The sequence below is a fragment of the Artemia sp. Qi Xiang Cuo genome, chromosome 1 (genome assembly GCF_049724085.1).
Source record: "Artemia sp. Qi Xiang Cuo chromosome 1, ASM4972408v1, whole genome shotgun sequence".
NCBI classification, from domain to species: domain Eukaryota; kingdom Metazoa; phylum Arthropoda; class Branchiopoda; order Anostraca; family Artemiidae; genus Artemia; species Artemia sp. Qi Xiang Cuo.
Genome location: NC_142794.1, coordinates 61,558,847 through 61,576,252, shown reverse-complemented (window position 1 = coordinate 61,576,252; position 17,406 = coordinate 61,558,847). Strand labels below are relative to the sequence as shown.

Here is a 17,406-nt window from a genome sequence, read left to right as displayed (position 1 = left end):
TGAAACACTAAAGAAAAACATTTCAGAAAGTAAATGTTTACCTTAGGCAAATATTTAATTACATAATAAAAGGTTAAATTAATTTACAATATCTAGATATCTGATATTCCAAAAACGGGAAAAAAAAAAAATCAAAGCAGTCCCATCACTCAGTTTATACAGAATTTACAGGCTTGGACACAGTACTTTCCGCTACATTTTGACACAGAGAAGAACTTAGTTACAAAAAGAACCATCCTAATCTATCTCAGTATAAAATTACTCGATGGAGCACAAGAGACTATTATGTATTTATCTCTAACTATCTTGCATGAATTCACTCTTATGACAGGAAGCAAAGAAATAGAATAAATAAGTGATAAAAAAAAACAGAACCAAACGAGGGGGTTTTTCAGCAAGTGAATAAACTAAAAGACAAAGCAGATATTTCGGCAAAAACTTCAGCTAGGCCACCCTCAGTGCAAAAGAAACAAACAACCTTTCAAGTATCCTTTACAGAAACAGAAGCTCTGAAGTAATGATGAGCTTTTTTTCATATTTCAAAGAAAGTAGTTGAGGAACGTAAATGCCATTTATAGGGATCTTCTTAGAGGAAAAGAAACTCTTTGGATACTTTCTTCTTTCCTTTGGCTTCGTTGAATTCAAAGAACCAAATAATAAAAAACTTTATCCTGAGAAAGTCTGTTCTTCACTGTCCCTGTAAATCTATACCATACTCTTGACCGCCGTAAAGTAACCTCTTCAACTACACTTGCCAAATATAGGAACATGAAATATCCACTTTGGGGTTTCGGGGCATGCTGAATTCGATGAAACATTTCTCATCAAGTTTATTCCCATTTTGGGGAGGGTTTAATTTCTTATTTTTCAAAAAATGTGCATTTTTTATTGCTAATAACATTTGTTGTCATTTTCACGGAGCAGGTCTGTTATATATTTTACTTTATTTCCTTGCAAAAGTAATTCTTAATTTTTTGATATTTTTTTATTATAGCTTTGGCCACCTGGAAAGGCTGCATTTCCAGATTTCTTCAAAAATAGTACAGTTGACTGGTGGATTGACCAAATTAAAAATTTTACAAGGGAATTACCGTTTGACGGTGTATGGACAGTAAGTTCCTCTTTTTTTTTTTTATAAATTCTAGTTCACGCTCTAAGAAAAGTACCAAACAGCTTTTCTGGGGTTTTTAGTCTTGTTCTCGATCCACCCCTTTGATTGAAATATGGACGAAACGTTACACTTTTTAGTAGGAATTTAGCTTGAAAGCGGAACTTTCTTAAATAAAGCGGCTGTAAAGTTTTATGGCACCTGCGTTGGTCGGGGGGTAGTCTGTGATAATAACTTGTTTATTCTTTTTACATATTTTAATTACGAGACCTGTTGACGGGTATTCACATATTGATTTCTTTAACTAATTTTCCCTGCCAAGGTTCAATGGCAACTTGTAACATGGTTTTATTACATGGTAGATGAAGGCTACTTTTATGTCTATTATGTTAAGGTTTTATAAATGTAGCTTGTTTTCTTGTATCTTAGCTGTAGCTTATTTCAAGAGGCACATGAGCTGTTTAGGAAGCAGCTTAAGTTCTAGAACAAAAATGAAATCAAGTCTAGAAAACAATGTATTGCTTGAATTGCAAAGTAAACTCTTAAACAATAATTCAAAATAGTCCCCATTCAGACTGTTACTCTTGTCAAAGCGGTAGTCCAGCTTTTTAATTCTCTCTTTATAAAACGTTACCACCTGAAGTACCAAACGCTTTGATTTGGTGGGAAGGTGAGAAGGCTTGGGGCAGAACCTTGTTCTTCCAGTGTTCAACTTACCAAATGCAATATGTGCATACTTCTACTGCTGCTACTAATACTGCTACACCTATTACTGCTATTACTACTACTATTACTAAGGCGAAGGCTACTAAGATGAAAATCTTGGGTAATTTTGAAGGGGAAGCTGAAGTGAATCTAAACACACTATGTGTATGCAGGTTTTCAATAGGGCGTACCAGCAATATCTTAGGAACAGCCTAGAGTGTTAAGCTGAAACTTAAAGAGCATATGGAGGAGGATGTTGAACCAACCAAAAGGCACTCTGTGCTTGCTACTACTACTACTATCCCTACTACTAATACTACTACTTCTATTACTATTACTACTACTACTACTACTACTACTGCTACAATTATTACTACTATTACTACTACTACTACTACTATTTCAACTACTGCTATTACTACTGTTACTGGTACTACTAATGCTACTACTGCTACTTCTGCTACTTCTACTACTACTACTACTACTACTACTACTACTACTACTACTACTACTACTACTACCTTTAAATTGACATCTATAAATAAATTGGCTGTATAAGAGGTTTCAATAGATAGCAACATGCTTCTCTATGGGTGAAATCGTAGCTTGGTGCCACAAAATGGCAGAAAACGCCACTTTTACGTGGCACAACATTTTTAGTCCCTTTAAAAGGACATTGGAATTTTAATTACCGTTTGAATGAGCCCTCTTTCGATCTTCTAAGACTATTGGCTCGATACGATTAATCTCGAAAAAAAAACAACAACTTTGATTAACATGCATCCGGGATCTTTCTTCTGAAAAAAAAATGGAAAATGTAAATCTTAGTATATTTTTAAACCTCCACAGTAGGGCTGGCTGATGTGCTGAATCTAATGGTTTGAGATATTTTTAGTCAAAATAGTTCTTCTTTCCTTTGACTATCTTCATTGGGTCGTGTACCTCAGGGTTCAATTGTATGCTCTCTTTTCTTTCTTTTTTATATTAATGATCTGTTCTATACTACAGCCTCGTCTTCTCTAGAAGCAAAGATTGCTGATGATATAGCTGCTTCTGTGTACGGTAAATCTTTAATTGAGCTTCACATAAATTTTTCCCTTGCATATAATCTTATTTCGAACTGGATTGATGACAATAAACTTGTTCTTAATAAGAAAAAAGAAACAAGCTTATTACTTATTGTAGAGTTGGGTGCAGGTTTCTCGAACCAACTAACATTTGTGTTATACTAAAACACAGTTTATCATCTATTGAAAGAGTGAGAAGTATTCGTTATCTTTTTGTGGGTATCGAAGAGAATCTTTCATAGAAGGATCACATCAATCTTGTTCGTGCGAAAGCCTCACATGACGTCGGTATTATGAGCCGGTTGAAAAATTTAATTTCTTACTTCGTACTTAAATCACTTTTTCTTACTTTAGTACAATCTCATTTTGATTGTGCAGGATTGTTTTACCTAAATACTTTTCTGTCTTAGCTTATTCCACTTCAAAAGATACATAATAGTGCTGCTCGTATTATCTAAGTAATTTCTACAGTCTTCTTCCTTTTTGCCAAATAAATCAACGACCGAATCGTTATGTACAATTATGGATACTCTCCTGGTGAGTCTTAGTTTCCAGTCCTCTATATTTTGGTTGAAATTCCACCGTGGAGCTCTTTCGGAATATTTTTTTTAAATGAACCTCTGTTCTTTATGTCCCAAAACGCCCATTTCTACTCAATCTAGGTCTTTTCTATTAATCCCTTTGCTAAAATGTCAGATGTTAAGATTTACAGTGCGATATTTGGTTCCTTTAATTTGGTCGGGGTTTATAACATCGATAGATGTAACGTTGTCACTTACTGTCATTAGATCTCGTCTCCAAATGTTGCTCATACAATGCTTTAAAAATTGAAAACTTATTTTTGGTGAAGGGTGGTGTTCTGTATTTATTATTTTTATTATTTTGTTAATGATTGGATAAAATCTTCCTACACTTCCTGCCCACTGTTGTCTGATAATTGATAAATTAAACAAAAACTTACCAAGTTTGAAGTTTGATTGTAATTCTACTCCAAAGAAGGAGCGCCAGCGTAGCTGAGAGTTCAACTGAGATAGACCTTCGCAATCGCCTCGATTAACCAAAACAAACCCAGTATTTTAAATTCATTATAATATGCGGTGGTTAAGCTCATGATGAAACGCTGAGAGTTCAACGGGAAGGGAAATTGGGAGGGCAGTTGAACTCTCAGCTATGCTGGCGCTCCTTCTTTGGAGTAGAATTACAGTCAAACTTCAAATTTGGTAAGTTTTCGTTAAATTTATCAATTCTACTCCAAAAGGAGCACCTTAGCTCCGCCTTCGAGTTCAACTGAGATTTTAAAGTCCAGCATGAGCTAAACCATCACTAATGATCAATAATAGCCCTATTCATAAAAAGAGGCTGTTTTACAGAAATTCATTTATAGGAAGATATTTCAAATATAACAAATTACAGTGAATAAATTCAAAAGACAGATAACTGCTTACCACTTTCAACTGGTTTATTATAAAACCTTGCAAACGTTTTGGCATTTGTCCAGCTTATATATTTTATGATTTGATCTAAATCAATTCCTCTTGCTTTAAGGTGGGACGTTGAGGCAGACCGTGTGCTATGAGCACCTTAAACACTGATATCTATACCTGCAAGAAATAAAACTTCTTTTATCCATCTAGAAATAGATGACTTGGACACAGCAGTATGAGGCTTACGATATGTAAGAAAAAGTGCGTCGTTTCTATTTTGATGTAATGTCTTTCTAATATAACTAGATAGGTGCGTCGCCGGACACAGGAACGACTCTTTAAAAGGTCGAAATTTAACTACTGATTTGTGGATGCCCGGTTTCGATGTTTTTAACAATACATTGATTTAAAAATCAAAACTTCCATCGTCATTATGTACCATATTACTAAGTGATAAACTGGCCAAAAACTGAACTCTTTCACAAGCTGATAAAATCTATAAAACTGCTAATTTTTGTGTTAGTGTCTTTAATTGAAGATTTTCGATATCCCAAGCTGGCAGTCTAAAGAGATCGAAAACACATTTTACATCCCAAATCCTTGAAATCTTGGGTAGACTAGGCCTTCTATTAAAGACACCTCTCATAAACTTCTTGGTGATGTGATTACTGCCTAACTGAAGGCTTGGTAGAATTTCCGATAAAGCACTCCTCGCAGTATTAATAGCACTGTATCCAACACCTGAGTGAAAAGTTCCGTAAGAAATGTCAAAATTTCCGGTAGAGTTGCCTCCAAGGACTGGATTGTGTTTCTTCCACAAAAGTCGATCCATTTTTCAATTTAAACTTTGTACTGGCGCTTAGTTGAATCCCACCACCCATCCATGATAATATCGACTGTGGAGGGAGAATATCCTCGGTGGTGAAGCCCTTGCCGGAGACGACGCAAGCCGCTAGGTGTAACGTCTTGGACAATGAACGGTGCAAGGTCGGTTTCTGTGGGAGAGACAAAGTAAAATTATCATTTGGTAGAAATATTGGACTTCCTATTAAAAGCTTTAATAGTAAGGGATACCATACTTGTGTGGTCCAATTCGGAAAGATCAAAATACCAGTGGCCTGATCTGTTTCCACCTTCTGAAGGGTCCTCAGAAGTAAACTGAATGGGGGGAATGCATAAAAGAAATAATGCTTCCAATTCATTGCAAATGCATCTACGAAAAGACATCCTGGATCTGGTTTCCAAGAAACAAATGGTTTAATCTGAAAATTTAATCTAGTCGCAAACAAATCAATATATATTGACTGACATACCAAAAAATTCAAAATAGTAAATATTTCAGAATCCAATTTCCATTCCTTTTCATTATCAAATTTTCGTGATGCCTTATCCGCAATATTAGCAACCCCAGGCACATGTTCTGCAGACATCCATCCTTTGCCCTGCAGTACTACCTGCCAGACCTTATTTGCGAAATAATTACAAAATTTAGATTTTGATCCTCCCATTTTATTTATATATGCTACTGTGGTTATATTGTCAGAACGCAGCCGAACATGCATGCCTTTAATATCATGGGCAAAACATTTTAATCCCAGATAGACGGCCTTCGTTTCTAAGACATTGATATCAAATCTCTTCTCTTCTGAGGACCATTCACCTGTGGCCGTTTTCATGGAATATTCATCCATGAGTGCCCAACCTAGTTTCAACGCATCACTACACAAATATTTGTCAATTGATCTAGACTCAATTGCTTTAGAAGCATGATTGGCAATATCCAACCACCATTGTAGTTCCGAATTTACATCGGATGTTAAAATTATCCTTGCCGCAAAATTACCCTTCGCGTACCTTAATGCTTGAGTTTTCAACGATTCCGCTTTTCGGTAATATAAAGGCCCTAATTCTACTGATGGAAATGTTGAAACAAGAACGCCAAGAGTTTCAGCCAATTCTTGAATCGTAGTCAATTTTTGACTAAGAATTTTTGAAACCAAATGTATAACCTTTTTAATTTTTCTTTCCGGCAGGAAAATACGCATTGATCGCGAATCTAACAAAAAGACCAGAAATTCTATTTGTTGGCTTGGAATAAGAACTGACTTTCCCGGGTGGATCACAAGCCCCAGTTCTGACAGTAATTTCGCTGTTTCATAGACATTATTTTGACACTCTAAATGACAAATACCCTTTTCTTCAAAGCAGAGAGATAACAGGTTTCATAAGTTTCGTAAGAACCCTCGGGGCCGATGATAAGCCATTTGGCATTGAAGTAAACGAATAACAAATGTCAAATTGAAAACAAAGCCACATTTGATCTTCAAAATCAACCGGGCATGAATAATAAAAATCGACTAAGTCAATAGAGGCCATATAACAATTTTTTGCCATCAAAAAAACCGCAGAATGAACACTTTCCATTTTAAAATGGTAATATTTAAGGTTTTCATTTAAATTTTTAAGGTTAAGAATAAACCGGGTAGACCCATCTTTCTTTGGGACTGTAAAAACGGGAGAAATACAACGTATTTCCTTTATTCTGAAGTCGGGTACTTTAACAATAACACCTTTATGCAATAAAATATCAACTTCTTTTCTTATAGCCTCTATTTCTTCAAACGTAAAACTTTTGTTTTTTGTTTTCAAAGCTTTTAGTGGTGTTTTCTCAAATTCAATCTTATAGCCTGAGGCCACAATATTCAAAATATTCAAATCACTGGTTATTGACTACCATTTTGAGATGTACTTACTAATTCTCCCAGCTTTAAAGTTATCAGCCAAACGTTGTGACTGCCTATTGAAATTAACAACAAAATCATAAAAATCAAGGTCGGGGTATGATAAATAGTACATACCAGCTATTTGCGATCCCTTTTCTGGAAATTCTGGAATTTCTGGAATTTGGACCTCTCTTGACGGTCCTGGCCCTGCTTTCTGCGATAATTTGGACGGGAGGCCTCGTTCTGCCATCGGCGATAACGGTAGAACCGCCCTTGCACGTTTTTTGGTTTTCCAAAAGATTTTTTCAAATCCGCCACGGATTTAGCTTTAGACGTTGTTTTGGCAATATCTTTGCCAATAAGATACTCCGTGACTTTGACTTCAGGGGCACATAAAGCTGATGCTACAGTGGGATTTGGGCTCAATTCGAATTTCATCGCATGACGTCTTTTTAAACTTAGATCGTAATTGGTGAGGCCAAGCATGTGAACTGCATCTGTAAGGTTTTTGACAACTTTTTCTTTAATATGCTCATTTTCTAGCTCAAGAATCGCATTTGCTGCCTCTAAAACACAAAAAGTTGAGTGAGCAATTGTCCGCTGCACTTGAAGGGCATTAGCATCCCTCTGTTTAGCCTGTGATGAGAGAATAGCACAAATTTCACTATTCACCTATGGAGGAACAATTTTATCGGTATTCGCAGGCCTAGGGTGGCGCTCAAATAACTCTCTTAGCTTCACTATTTCCAAAGGCTCAGAAAAAGCTCTATTTGCAACTTTGGTAAGTTTCTTATGGATCTTGCGACCCTCTTTGGTACCAGAACGTTCTTCAGAAATCTTTTTGAATAGAGCGTCATTTGACGTGTTTTCTTTTAATCTTTTACCTTTGTGTTTTTCGGAGAAGCCTTCCGCTTTGTGTCATGGATTTTTATGGGGTTCCGAGAGCAAGATTTTTCGTTCCTAGAACTAATTTCAGGGCTCCGAGAGCCATACCGAGCACGAGTTTGAAACTCTGGGCTCCGAGAGTCATTTTTTTGATCGCTATCACTCTCACTTGAGAGTATTCTGCGACGCGAATGAGCTTTATATTGCATGCCACACCTTTCACGATCATAATCTTCATCGACTAAATTGTCCAACAATCCAATCACTAACTCACTATCACTCATTATTCAATTTGGTCTGAATCAGAGCGAATGTTAACGTCAACTGGGTTTGTTTTGGTCAATCGAGGCGATTGCGAAGGTCTATCTCAGTTGAACTCGAAGGCGGAGCTAAGGCGCTCCTTTTGGAGTAGAATTGATATTATTAAGTTTTTATTTGTCTTGAATGGGCTTTTGCTGGCGATAGGTCGGAGTTGCATGTCAATTTTATTTCTTTAATAAGAAATACAGGCAAGAATAGTTCTGTTTTTGTTTTTTTTTGTTCAGTAATAAGGTGTATTGTTTTGGTTTGCTTTTCTTGTAACTGACTAATTGTAACTGAGACTGTGATTGCAACTGCTTGTGGCAGCGACTACATGCATCTGTGACTGCAACTAACTTGTGACTATGGGTACTTGTGATTGCGACAAGTTGTAACTGTGACTATAAATTAGACTACTGGGGACTACTGCTGTGACTGCTTGCGATGGTGACTACTTGAAACTGAGAATCTGACTGCGACTACTTGAGACTGCGAATGTGGCAACTTGTGACTGCAACTGCTACTACCTGTGACTAGTACTGTGACTATTACTGCAATTGCAACTGTGACTTCAAATATTACTGCTGCTTCTAACACTACAACTAGCACAATTGAACTAAATTAAAAGAGCTTTAGTGTATCCTGTCTGATGGAATGACATAGCGTATTTAGGTTGTCAAAAGGGCTTATCTGCAATATCTCATGAATGTTATGGTTATAAAGTTGAAAATCTCAAAGAATTTTGAGAGAGATGCTTCTCGTTGCACTTTGTTGAAAACAAAATATATGGTAAAACACTTTCTTATGTTTTTTTTTACCGAAAAATACAGTGAAATAAAAGCTTGAATTGCTAACACTTCACTGGATTAATATCATTATGCATTAAATATTCCATTTTTTTCATTATTTTTTTTCTAGCCATCTCTATAATAATGGAGATTTATCTTTTATTTTCTATCGATGTTTTTAAAAATTAATGGACATTGTTCATTATGTATATAACTTTGAATAAAACGCAAATAAAGAAAGAGCTTTAGAACATTAACGGCTATGGAAAGTGAAGGGGGCAATAGCCAAATCACTGTTTGTAGTAATTTTTTTCTTTTATGTTTAACTTGAGATTTTAAGTTAATTTTAACTTTTTGTAGGTTTGTTTATTGATCTATATCATTATTAGTTATCTTTATATCGGATATGATTATTCATTTTAATTTCTGTTCGTTTTTGGTTTCATTTATTCTTTAGAAGTAATTTCTGGTCGTTTATGTTTGAATTATTGCAGGACTTTATTTCTGTCAGTCATAAAGTTAATATAACTTTCTATTTTTCTTCTAAAAAACTTATTTTTTGTATTTCTTTTAATGAGTTTTCATAAAATATGGTGCAATTTTACTGTATTTTGGAAGCCAATCTTTTGTTTATGTTCCAAGATCTAAGAAAAAAATGTCGCAATTAGAAAAATGTTTATCATTTTTTTTTAATTTGGGGGGGGGGGCATAGCATGATCAGTGGAGACTACGAAATATTGATTGTACTTCGCGCGGTCTACCAAATATTGAATTGAGATTACAATTTGCCAAAAGTTTTAATGATTATTTTCTGTAATTAAGCATCTTTGGAAGAATTTCAATAAAAAATACTAATTAAACAGATCATAAAAGCAGCGTACGAATTATGGTTGATATTCCGTTCTTCCTGGATCCGCTATTTTTTGTGGAAAGATTTTTAGCTTTGGCTTTTTCCAACAGTGGGAATGCTCTTTAATTTCACAATTTTGTTTCAGGATATGAATGAGCCTGCAAATTTCGGTACTAATGAAGATAAGCCTTTCAATTGGCCGGAAGGTCAAGAGCCTTGGAGTTTGAAATGTCCTCAGAATAAGTTGGAGAATCCTCCTTATCCAACACGTAAGAAATTTAGTTTAACTTAATTGCAATTTGGATTTAAACTAGTTTCTCGTGGACCATATGACCTTCAGTCTCTGAGAATCCGTATGCTGAAAAATACTGCCTCTATTTCCTTTCTTTGCAAAATTTCAGCAAAAGGATTTATCTGATTTCAGAGTAATTCTATTTACATAGACAAGACTGGAATTACTTTCTCCTTATAAATGATTTTTATGTTTTCCTTGTCACCGAGGTTAAGAAATAAAATCCATTCTCGCTTTGTAGAAAATATGCGATTTTCTACATTTATTCTGCATGGTGAAGCATTTTTTCCATCTAATTATAGTTTCCTATATCAGTGAAAACAAAGAAGATAAAGGCGCTGGTAAAAGTACACAGATTGTTTTTTTTTATTCACAGAATTTGAGCGTTATTATATCTATCCTCAATCAAACAATCAATCAATTTATTCATAATAAAAAAATAAACTCTTTTACAAGCACTGTAAGGATGTTTGGATTATGAAGCTTAGCTTATTGGGGTATTTTCCCAAGAAACTTTTCTTTCTTATTGAAAGTCTGACCATTTTAAGTGTCCTGTTTATTGAAAAGGAATAAAGCCCTAAATGCCTTAATAATATAAGTTGTTCTTTAGATATTGCTTTGTCACTTTTTTCAAAGCCCGTAGATTCACAGTTTATTTTGATTTAGTTCAGCATCCGCCTAAATATTCCTTAAAAGCTTCACCTTAATACCCTTAGCTTGCGCAGTAGTATTAAGGGTAAGTTTTTGGGGTTTTGAACTAGCCAAAAGGCGCTATGGATATACTTTTAATACTACCGCTACAGTTACCACAACTAATGACGCTAAGGGTAATAAGGAGAAACTCTTAGGGAACGTTTAGGAGGAGTTTCGATTAAACAAAAAAACTGTATACATGCAGGTATTCAAAAGGGCATATAAGCAGTACCATAAGCAACACCACTCTATAATAACCATAAATACCGTTGAAACTGTTAAAGGAGCTAATTCGATTCAAAATTAAAAGTTCTGGGGCCATTTTTAGGAGAAAAAGAGATTTGAGGGCAAGCAGTCCTTCTCTCAAGCCCATTCATCCAGTCAAAAAGTCAAAGACCAGTCAACAGTTCCAAACAGGTCCAGTCGAAACTATGATATAGCCATTTTGTTCAGCACAGTAGAACGTTCCAGCAAATATATCTTAACGGATATTGGGCATGTCCACCCCCTACAATTATGCAATTAGACCATTATAATTTAAGACTAAATGTTGCTTTAAACTAAATGAAAAGGCATTGTGTTTATGGTTGCCAATAAGACACCTCACTATCGAGAACGACTGGGGGTCATGCCTTCTCAAGAGCAAAACATAATTTGCGCTGTACTGCAAACAAAATACGTTTTAAATGTTTTCACTGTATTTAATTTCATAAATAAAAAATTATCAAGACTTTAAGCAACAAGTATCAGAATATGTCAATTAAACAGACAATCCACGTTCATTTTTTTTCTTTGAACCATTTTGAAAAAAATGGCTCTCTCAAAGTTCTTATCGGATGGGTTTGAGAAAAATAGGGTGTGGACGGGGGGGGGGAGCTAGTTGCCGTCCAATCTCTTTTAATCTTAAAAAGTGAACTAGAACTTTCAATTTCCAATCATATGAGCCCTCTCCGAAGTTTATACGAGTATCCCTTCCATAAGAACCATAAATGCCCCCAGAGCATTACTTACAACGCCTGCCTCCAGGCCCTGGGGAGTTGCGTCGACACAGGAGTTTTTCTTATCTGACCTTTGTACTATTTTTAACGAAATGGCCACACAAAATGGCTACCTCAATTTTTTTATCAGATGTATTTGAAGAAAAGGGCTTGGGGGGCCTATTTGCCCTCCGATCACTTTTGACACTTAAAAAGGACACTAGAACTCTCGATTTCCAATCGAATGAGCCCCCCGTCGTATTTGAAGTTTATACAGCACCTTGGTTTTCTTCAACATCCCCTTCAACACACACTGAAAGTTTCAGCTTAATCCCATCAACCGTTCCTGAAGCATTTCTGATGCGTCCACTGGACAAACTGTGTTGGCATAGTGTGTTTCGAATTAGTTCCATACAGTTTCTGTACAACCCGAATTTTTCGCCTTTATACCCTTAGTTTTAATAGCAGTAACAGTAATAGTAGTAAGGGTAAAATTAACAGTAGTAGCCAAAGCTTTGGTGGCAGTTGTGGCAATAGAAGTAGTAATAATAGTAACAGAAGCAGTTGTATGACTAGATGCAGTAGCACTAGGATGCAAGTATTTTCTTTTGGTTAGTTCAACATCCCTCACAACACGCCCTATTAGTTTCAACTTCACAAATGGAACTGTTCCTAAGATATTGCTGTTACACCCTTTTGACAACTTGCATAAAGACGGCGTGTTGTGATTCAGTTCAGCACCCCTCCCCCTCAAAATTCCTTGACAATTTCACCTTCATACCCTTAAGCATAGTTGTAATAGTAGTCACAGTAGTAGTATTGATATTGCTTGTAAGAGTAATGAATAGCGGTACTACTACTAGCAGCAGTAGTATTAACATGTTGCCTTTTGGTCAGTAGAACATCCCCCTGATCAAGTCCAGGAAGTTTCAACTTAGTGCAATTAGCCATTGCTATGAAATTGCTGATATGTCCTTTCGGTAACCTGTATATAATTCTTGAAATTTTCATCTCAATGCTCTTAGCCTTACAAGTTGCAATAGAAATAGTAGTAGTAGTATTAAATGTAGTAGTAACTGTAGAATTAGCAGTAATGTGCACATATGGCCTTTTGATGAGATGATCTTCCCCTTTAAGCATTCTCTGAAGGTTCCAACTGAATACCCAAATCAATTCTAGAGATACGCTTTTTGACAGAGTACTTGTACATAGCATCTTTTGATTTTGTTCAAATTTCCCCTCAATACTGTAAATTGAGTAGTGTGATAGTAGTAGTGATGGTAGTTGTAGTAGTATTGGTAGCATGCAAATATTGCCTTTTAGATCATCTCCCTTATCATTTCCGGAATTTTCTAAATTGATATACTCAGTTATTCCTGTCTTACAGCCTTTTGACAATCCGCATGCACATAAAATGTTTCATTTAGTTCAACACTCCCCTCAACATTCTCCGAAAGGCTCACCTGAATGTCCTAGTTTTTTTTTGTAATTAAAGTTCAAACATGGATATCTTTCTCAATAACAAATATTATGTGTAAACAATGAACGAATTGGCTAACTTACAGCCCTTGTCCTGGGGACTGTGGGGTGGTTGATATCCCAAAAGACACTGTTACTGAACCTTTTCAACAATACTGAACAAAATAGCTCTTTTAAAATTTTAATCGGATGTGTTTTGGGGAATGATAGGCTTATGGGGGCTGATTGCCCTCCATCCACTTTTGACTCTTAAAATTAGCACTAAAACATCCGACTTCCAATCAAATAAGCTCCATCCGATCCAAAGTTTATACGATACCCGTTTCATTAAAACTTTCTATGTCCCGGGGCATAACCTAAAACCCTTGCCCGTGCGCTCTGGGGGATTGTTTCCAACCTTAAGACATTGTTATATATTTTTGGAACTATTGGTAACAAAATGGCTATCTCAACATTTCAAGTGAATACGTTTCGGGAAAAGAGGATGTAAGGGAGTGGGGATGGGCTAGTTATTCCTCATCATATGTTACTCTTAAAAGGGGACTAGAACTATACATTTCCAATCAAATGAATATCTTCTAAATTTCCACGACCACCAGCTTCTATAAAAACCTTATATGGCCCTGAGGCATAACTTACAACCCTTACCTCCAGACTCTGGTTGATTCTGTCAACCCCAAAGGCCTTGTTTTGTGATGTTTGGACTATTTTTGACCAAATAGCTATCTAATAATTTCTATCGGATGCATTTGAGGAAAATACTGGCTGCCCCTGATCACTTTGACTCTTAAAAAGAGCACTAGAACATCTGATCTCCAGTCGAATGAGTCTGTTCCGGAGTTTATACGACCACCCTTTCCATATAAGCCTTATATGCCCTTTGGGCATAACTTACAACCCTTGCGCCGAGGACTGTGGTGGGGGGGGGGGTTTCATCCTGAAAGACATAATTTCCAGACCTTTCAACTACGCTGAACAAAAAGGCTATCTCAAAATTTTGGTTATATGTGTTTAGGGAATTGATGGGCGGGGGGGGGGGGGCTTGCTGCCTTTCTATCACTTGACTATTAAAAAGGGCACTAGCCCTTTCAATTTTCAATCGTTTGAACCCTTTTTAAAGTTTCTATGACAACAAATAGCCATCTCAAAATTTCTATCAGATGCATATTGGGAATATACGAGCTGCACGTGTGTGTGTGTGGGGGGGGGGGAGCATCCAACCTCTGATAACTTTGAATCTTTAAAGGGCACTAGAAATTCTGATTACCAATCCAATGACCCCCTCCAAAGTTCATACGACCACCCTTTCTATAAAAACCTTGTATGTCCCGAGGGTATAACTTACAACCCTTGATCTAAGGGCTGTGGGGGGTTGTCATCCTCAAAGACATAATTTCCGGACCTCTTAATTATGTTGAACAAGATGGTCATCTAAAAATTTCGATTGGATGTGTTTGGGGAAATGGTGGGCGAGGGAGGGGGTTAGATGCTCTCCAATATCTTTCAACTATTAAAAAGGGCACTAGCCCTTTCAATTTCCAATCGAATGAACCCTATTTGAAGTTTCTTGAACCAAAAATGGCTATCGCACTATTTCTATTTCAGGACTCTCAGAGTCCTGGTTGAAATTCGCTGAAGTAAGGATACTGGGACTGCTTTGAAAATTTTTAATTGGTGTCTCAGAAAATTTTTAATTGGTGTCGAACTGGTGTCCCAGCTGAGTCATCTCAATGCAGAAGTTACCCAAGTACAGATTTCAAAGACTAGCGAATAAGATGCACATATTTCTGGGATTAGTTTGGAACTGGTATAGTTAGGAAAGTTTTGTGAAGGAAACAGGTCTTTGGATGAAGCCGTGTAAAATTGCAAGTGAAACATCTAAAATGAATATCAGAAAACCCTTGGAATATTTACGGAATTACAGCTTAAACAAATCCTGATTTAAGTGTGTGTGCGATAAAAGGTGTTATTTATTTACCAGTTTCGTCCAATATTACCTCTCTACAAAGTATTACCATTTTAGGTGCAGCCACATTTGGACCAACAAACCGCATTTCAGATAAGACTTTATGTATGGTTGCAGCTCTTGGGGAAGAAAAAAAATATCTGTTTTATGAAGTTCACAATCTTTATGGACTTTCTCAAGCTGAACCAACTTACAGGTTTGGTTTCAATTTCATAGTAGTAAATCCCCGTGTATAATTACTATTTACTGTTACTATATTAACTTTTCAAATATTGCGCTGGCTCTGTCTTGGGACATGTGACATAATTTGCTATTGGCATCATTCGTTTAGATGAAGCTGAACTGGTCTGTACCAACAGAAGAAATTTATTGGTTTATTGTGCTAAATCTATTGCAGTGAAGACGTGATAAGGTTTTTATAATAAAGAATATTTCGGGACTATTTCTAGTACGGAATAAGGTAATTGAACAAACCCTACATAAAATAAAATTTATTATCGCAAATTCTAGAAATTTAGATAAGTGGATTTAAGGAATTCACTCAAAATAAGTCAAACTTTCCAGCAATAACTGCTCTTTCATAAGAATTTTTTGATAATTAATCATGTTGTTTGGATAAATATAAAATGACTATTTTTGGAAAAAGATTCCGTTACAAAAAATGGTAGTAATAAATATGACTAAAATACTGTATATATTTGATTAAACATTCTGTATTTTTTTTCAATAGCAAAAAAAATACAACGTATTAGTCTATGAATGTAGTAATATACAAACATCTTAAATAGTATTTATGGACTGATAAGTAATATAGTCTTGTATGTCTAGCCAAAACAGATTACACAGAACAAAAAAAGATGTTTAATTGACACAAATAGAGAATAATGTATGATTTAATTAGGTCAATTAGGTAAATTCTTTTAATTTGCTTAAAGGTTTGGTTTGGAAAAAAGTGTTCTAGCACTGATTTAAGTTGAATAAGGAATGAAATTATTAACAAAATATCCTACAAAAATTAGCTTTGTGTATTTGACAGAAAAGCTTCTAAAATAATGATTTGTTGTCAGAAAAGCGTAGCGTTTTTACTAAATGTGTCAAAACGAGACATTTTTTAGATAATTGGTCTTATTAGGGAGAAGGAAGAGGGTGGGGTGCCTCTTTTGAGCTTATTCTACTCTGAAAATGTTGTCAGAGCTTGGAAGTCTATAGTGTATATTATGATATCGAATGATTTTGTTGATTGAACTATCCAGCAATAAATAGATGGATAGATAAGTGTACATGAACACAAAAAGAGCACAAATATAACAAACTTACATCGGCGATCATCATAAAAAGCACAAATATAATGAACTTGCATCGGCCATCATCAAAAAACACTTAAATGAAACATACACTTAAAACAAGTTTTTTTTTCGACTGAAAGCAAGGAACAGCAATAAAACTTAAAAGTAACAGACATTAATCCATATATGTGGGAGATAGTTGCTGCCCCTTTGTCGGCCCTCTCTATTTACGCTAAAATTTGTTGTTTTGTTATAATTCTTTGAGAAAGACTGCTCAACACAAGGGCCGTTAAATTTTAATAATAAGCGTTTAGCGAGAACTTTACGACAGCCCCCTCCCAAATTTTTTTTCTTACTATCGGCTGAAAAAACTTACTATCGGCAATTATCAGGAATTAGGCAAAAAAGAAAAAAACGGAGCTACCTAGAAAAAAAGAACGCTTAGGAGATTACCATGGGATTGGAGATGACATTGCAAATTACTACATACAGTGTTCCAATTTGTGAGGGTATTTTAAATAATTTTCCCCCTTTTCTTTGGTTTTAACCATGTTTCCATCCACTACTAATTGATCTAAAGCCTTCCCAGCATTGAATACAAAATTTGTGCTTTTGAAACCAGTATTTTCATCTAGTATATAATGGATACAGGTTGCAAAAGACTGCCGACGCTATCTTTGGCCTTCTGCTAAAATCTGTTATAGTTCAATGTTAAAATCAAGGAAAAATAGAACGAAAACACTAATCAGAAAAGCATGTAGCTGGAGACATTAACATCTCATAATAAGAGTGAACTAGAAGTTTATTAGAAAGTTTATTCTATGCCGTGCCCAAGCCATAGAAAACTTTAGAATAGTGCCCAA

The 17,406-nt window shown here is 35.6% G+C and overlaps 1 protein-coding gene and 1 pseudogene across 1 annotated transcript in view; one reads left to right on the top strand and one right to left on the bottom strand.

Annotated features, from left to right (window-relative positions):
* The window catches only part of LOC148956558 (maltase-glucoamylase-like), a 137,182-nt gene that overhangs the window by 40,804 nt on the left and 78,972 nt on the right, over window positions 1-17,406 (top strand). Inside the window, exons 9-11 of the mRNA XM_089085959.1 lie at window positions 995-1,111; window positions 9,996-10,119; window positions 15,315-15,454. Coding sequence (XP_088942085.1) covers window positions 995-1,111; window positions 9,996-10,119; window positions 15,315-15,454 — 381 coding nt within the window. The remainder of the gene's footprint in view (window positions 1-994; window positions 1,112-9,995; window positions 10,120-15,314; window positions 15,455-17,406) is intronic.
* On the bottom strand, window positions 6,721-8,196 carry LOC148956560 (uncharacterized; annotated as a pseudogene).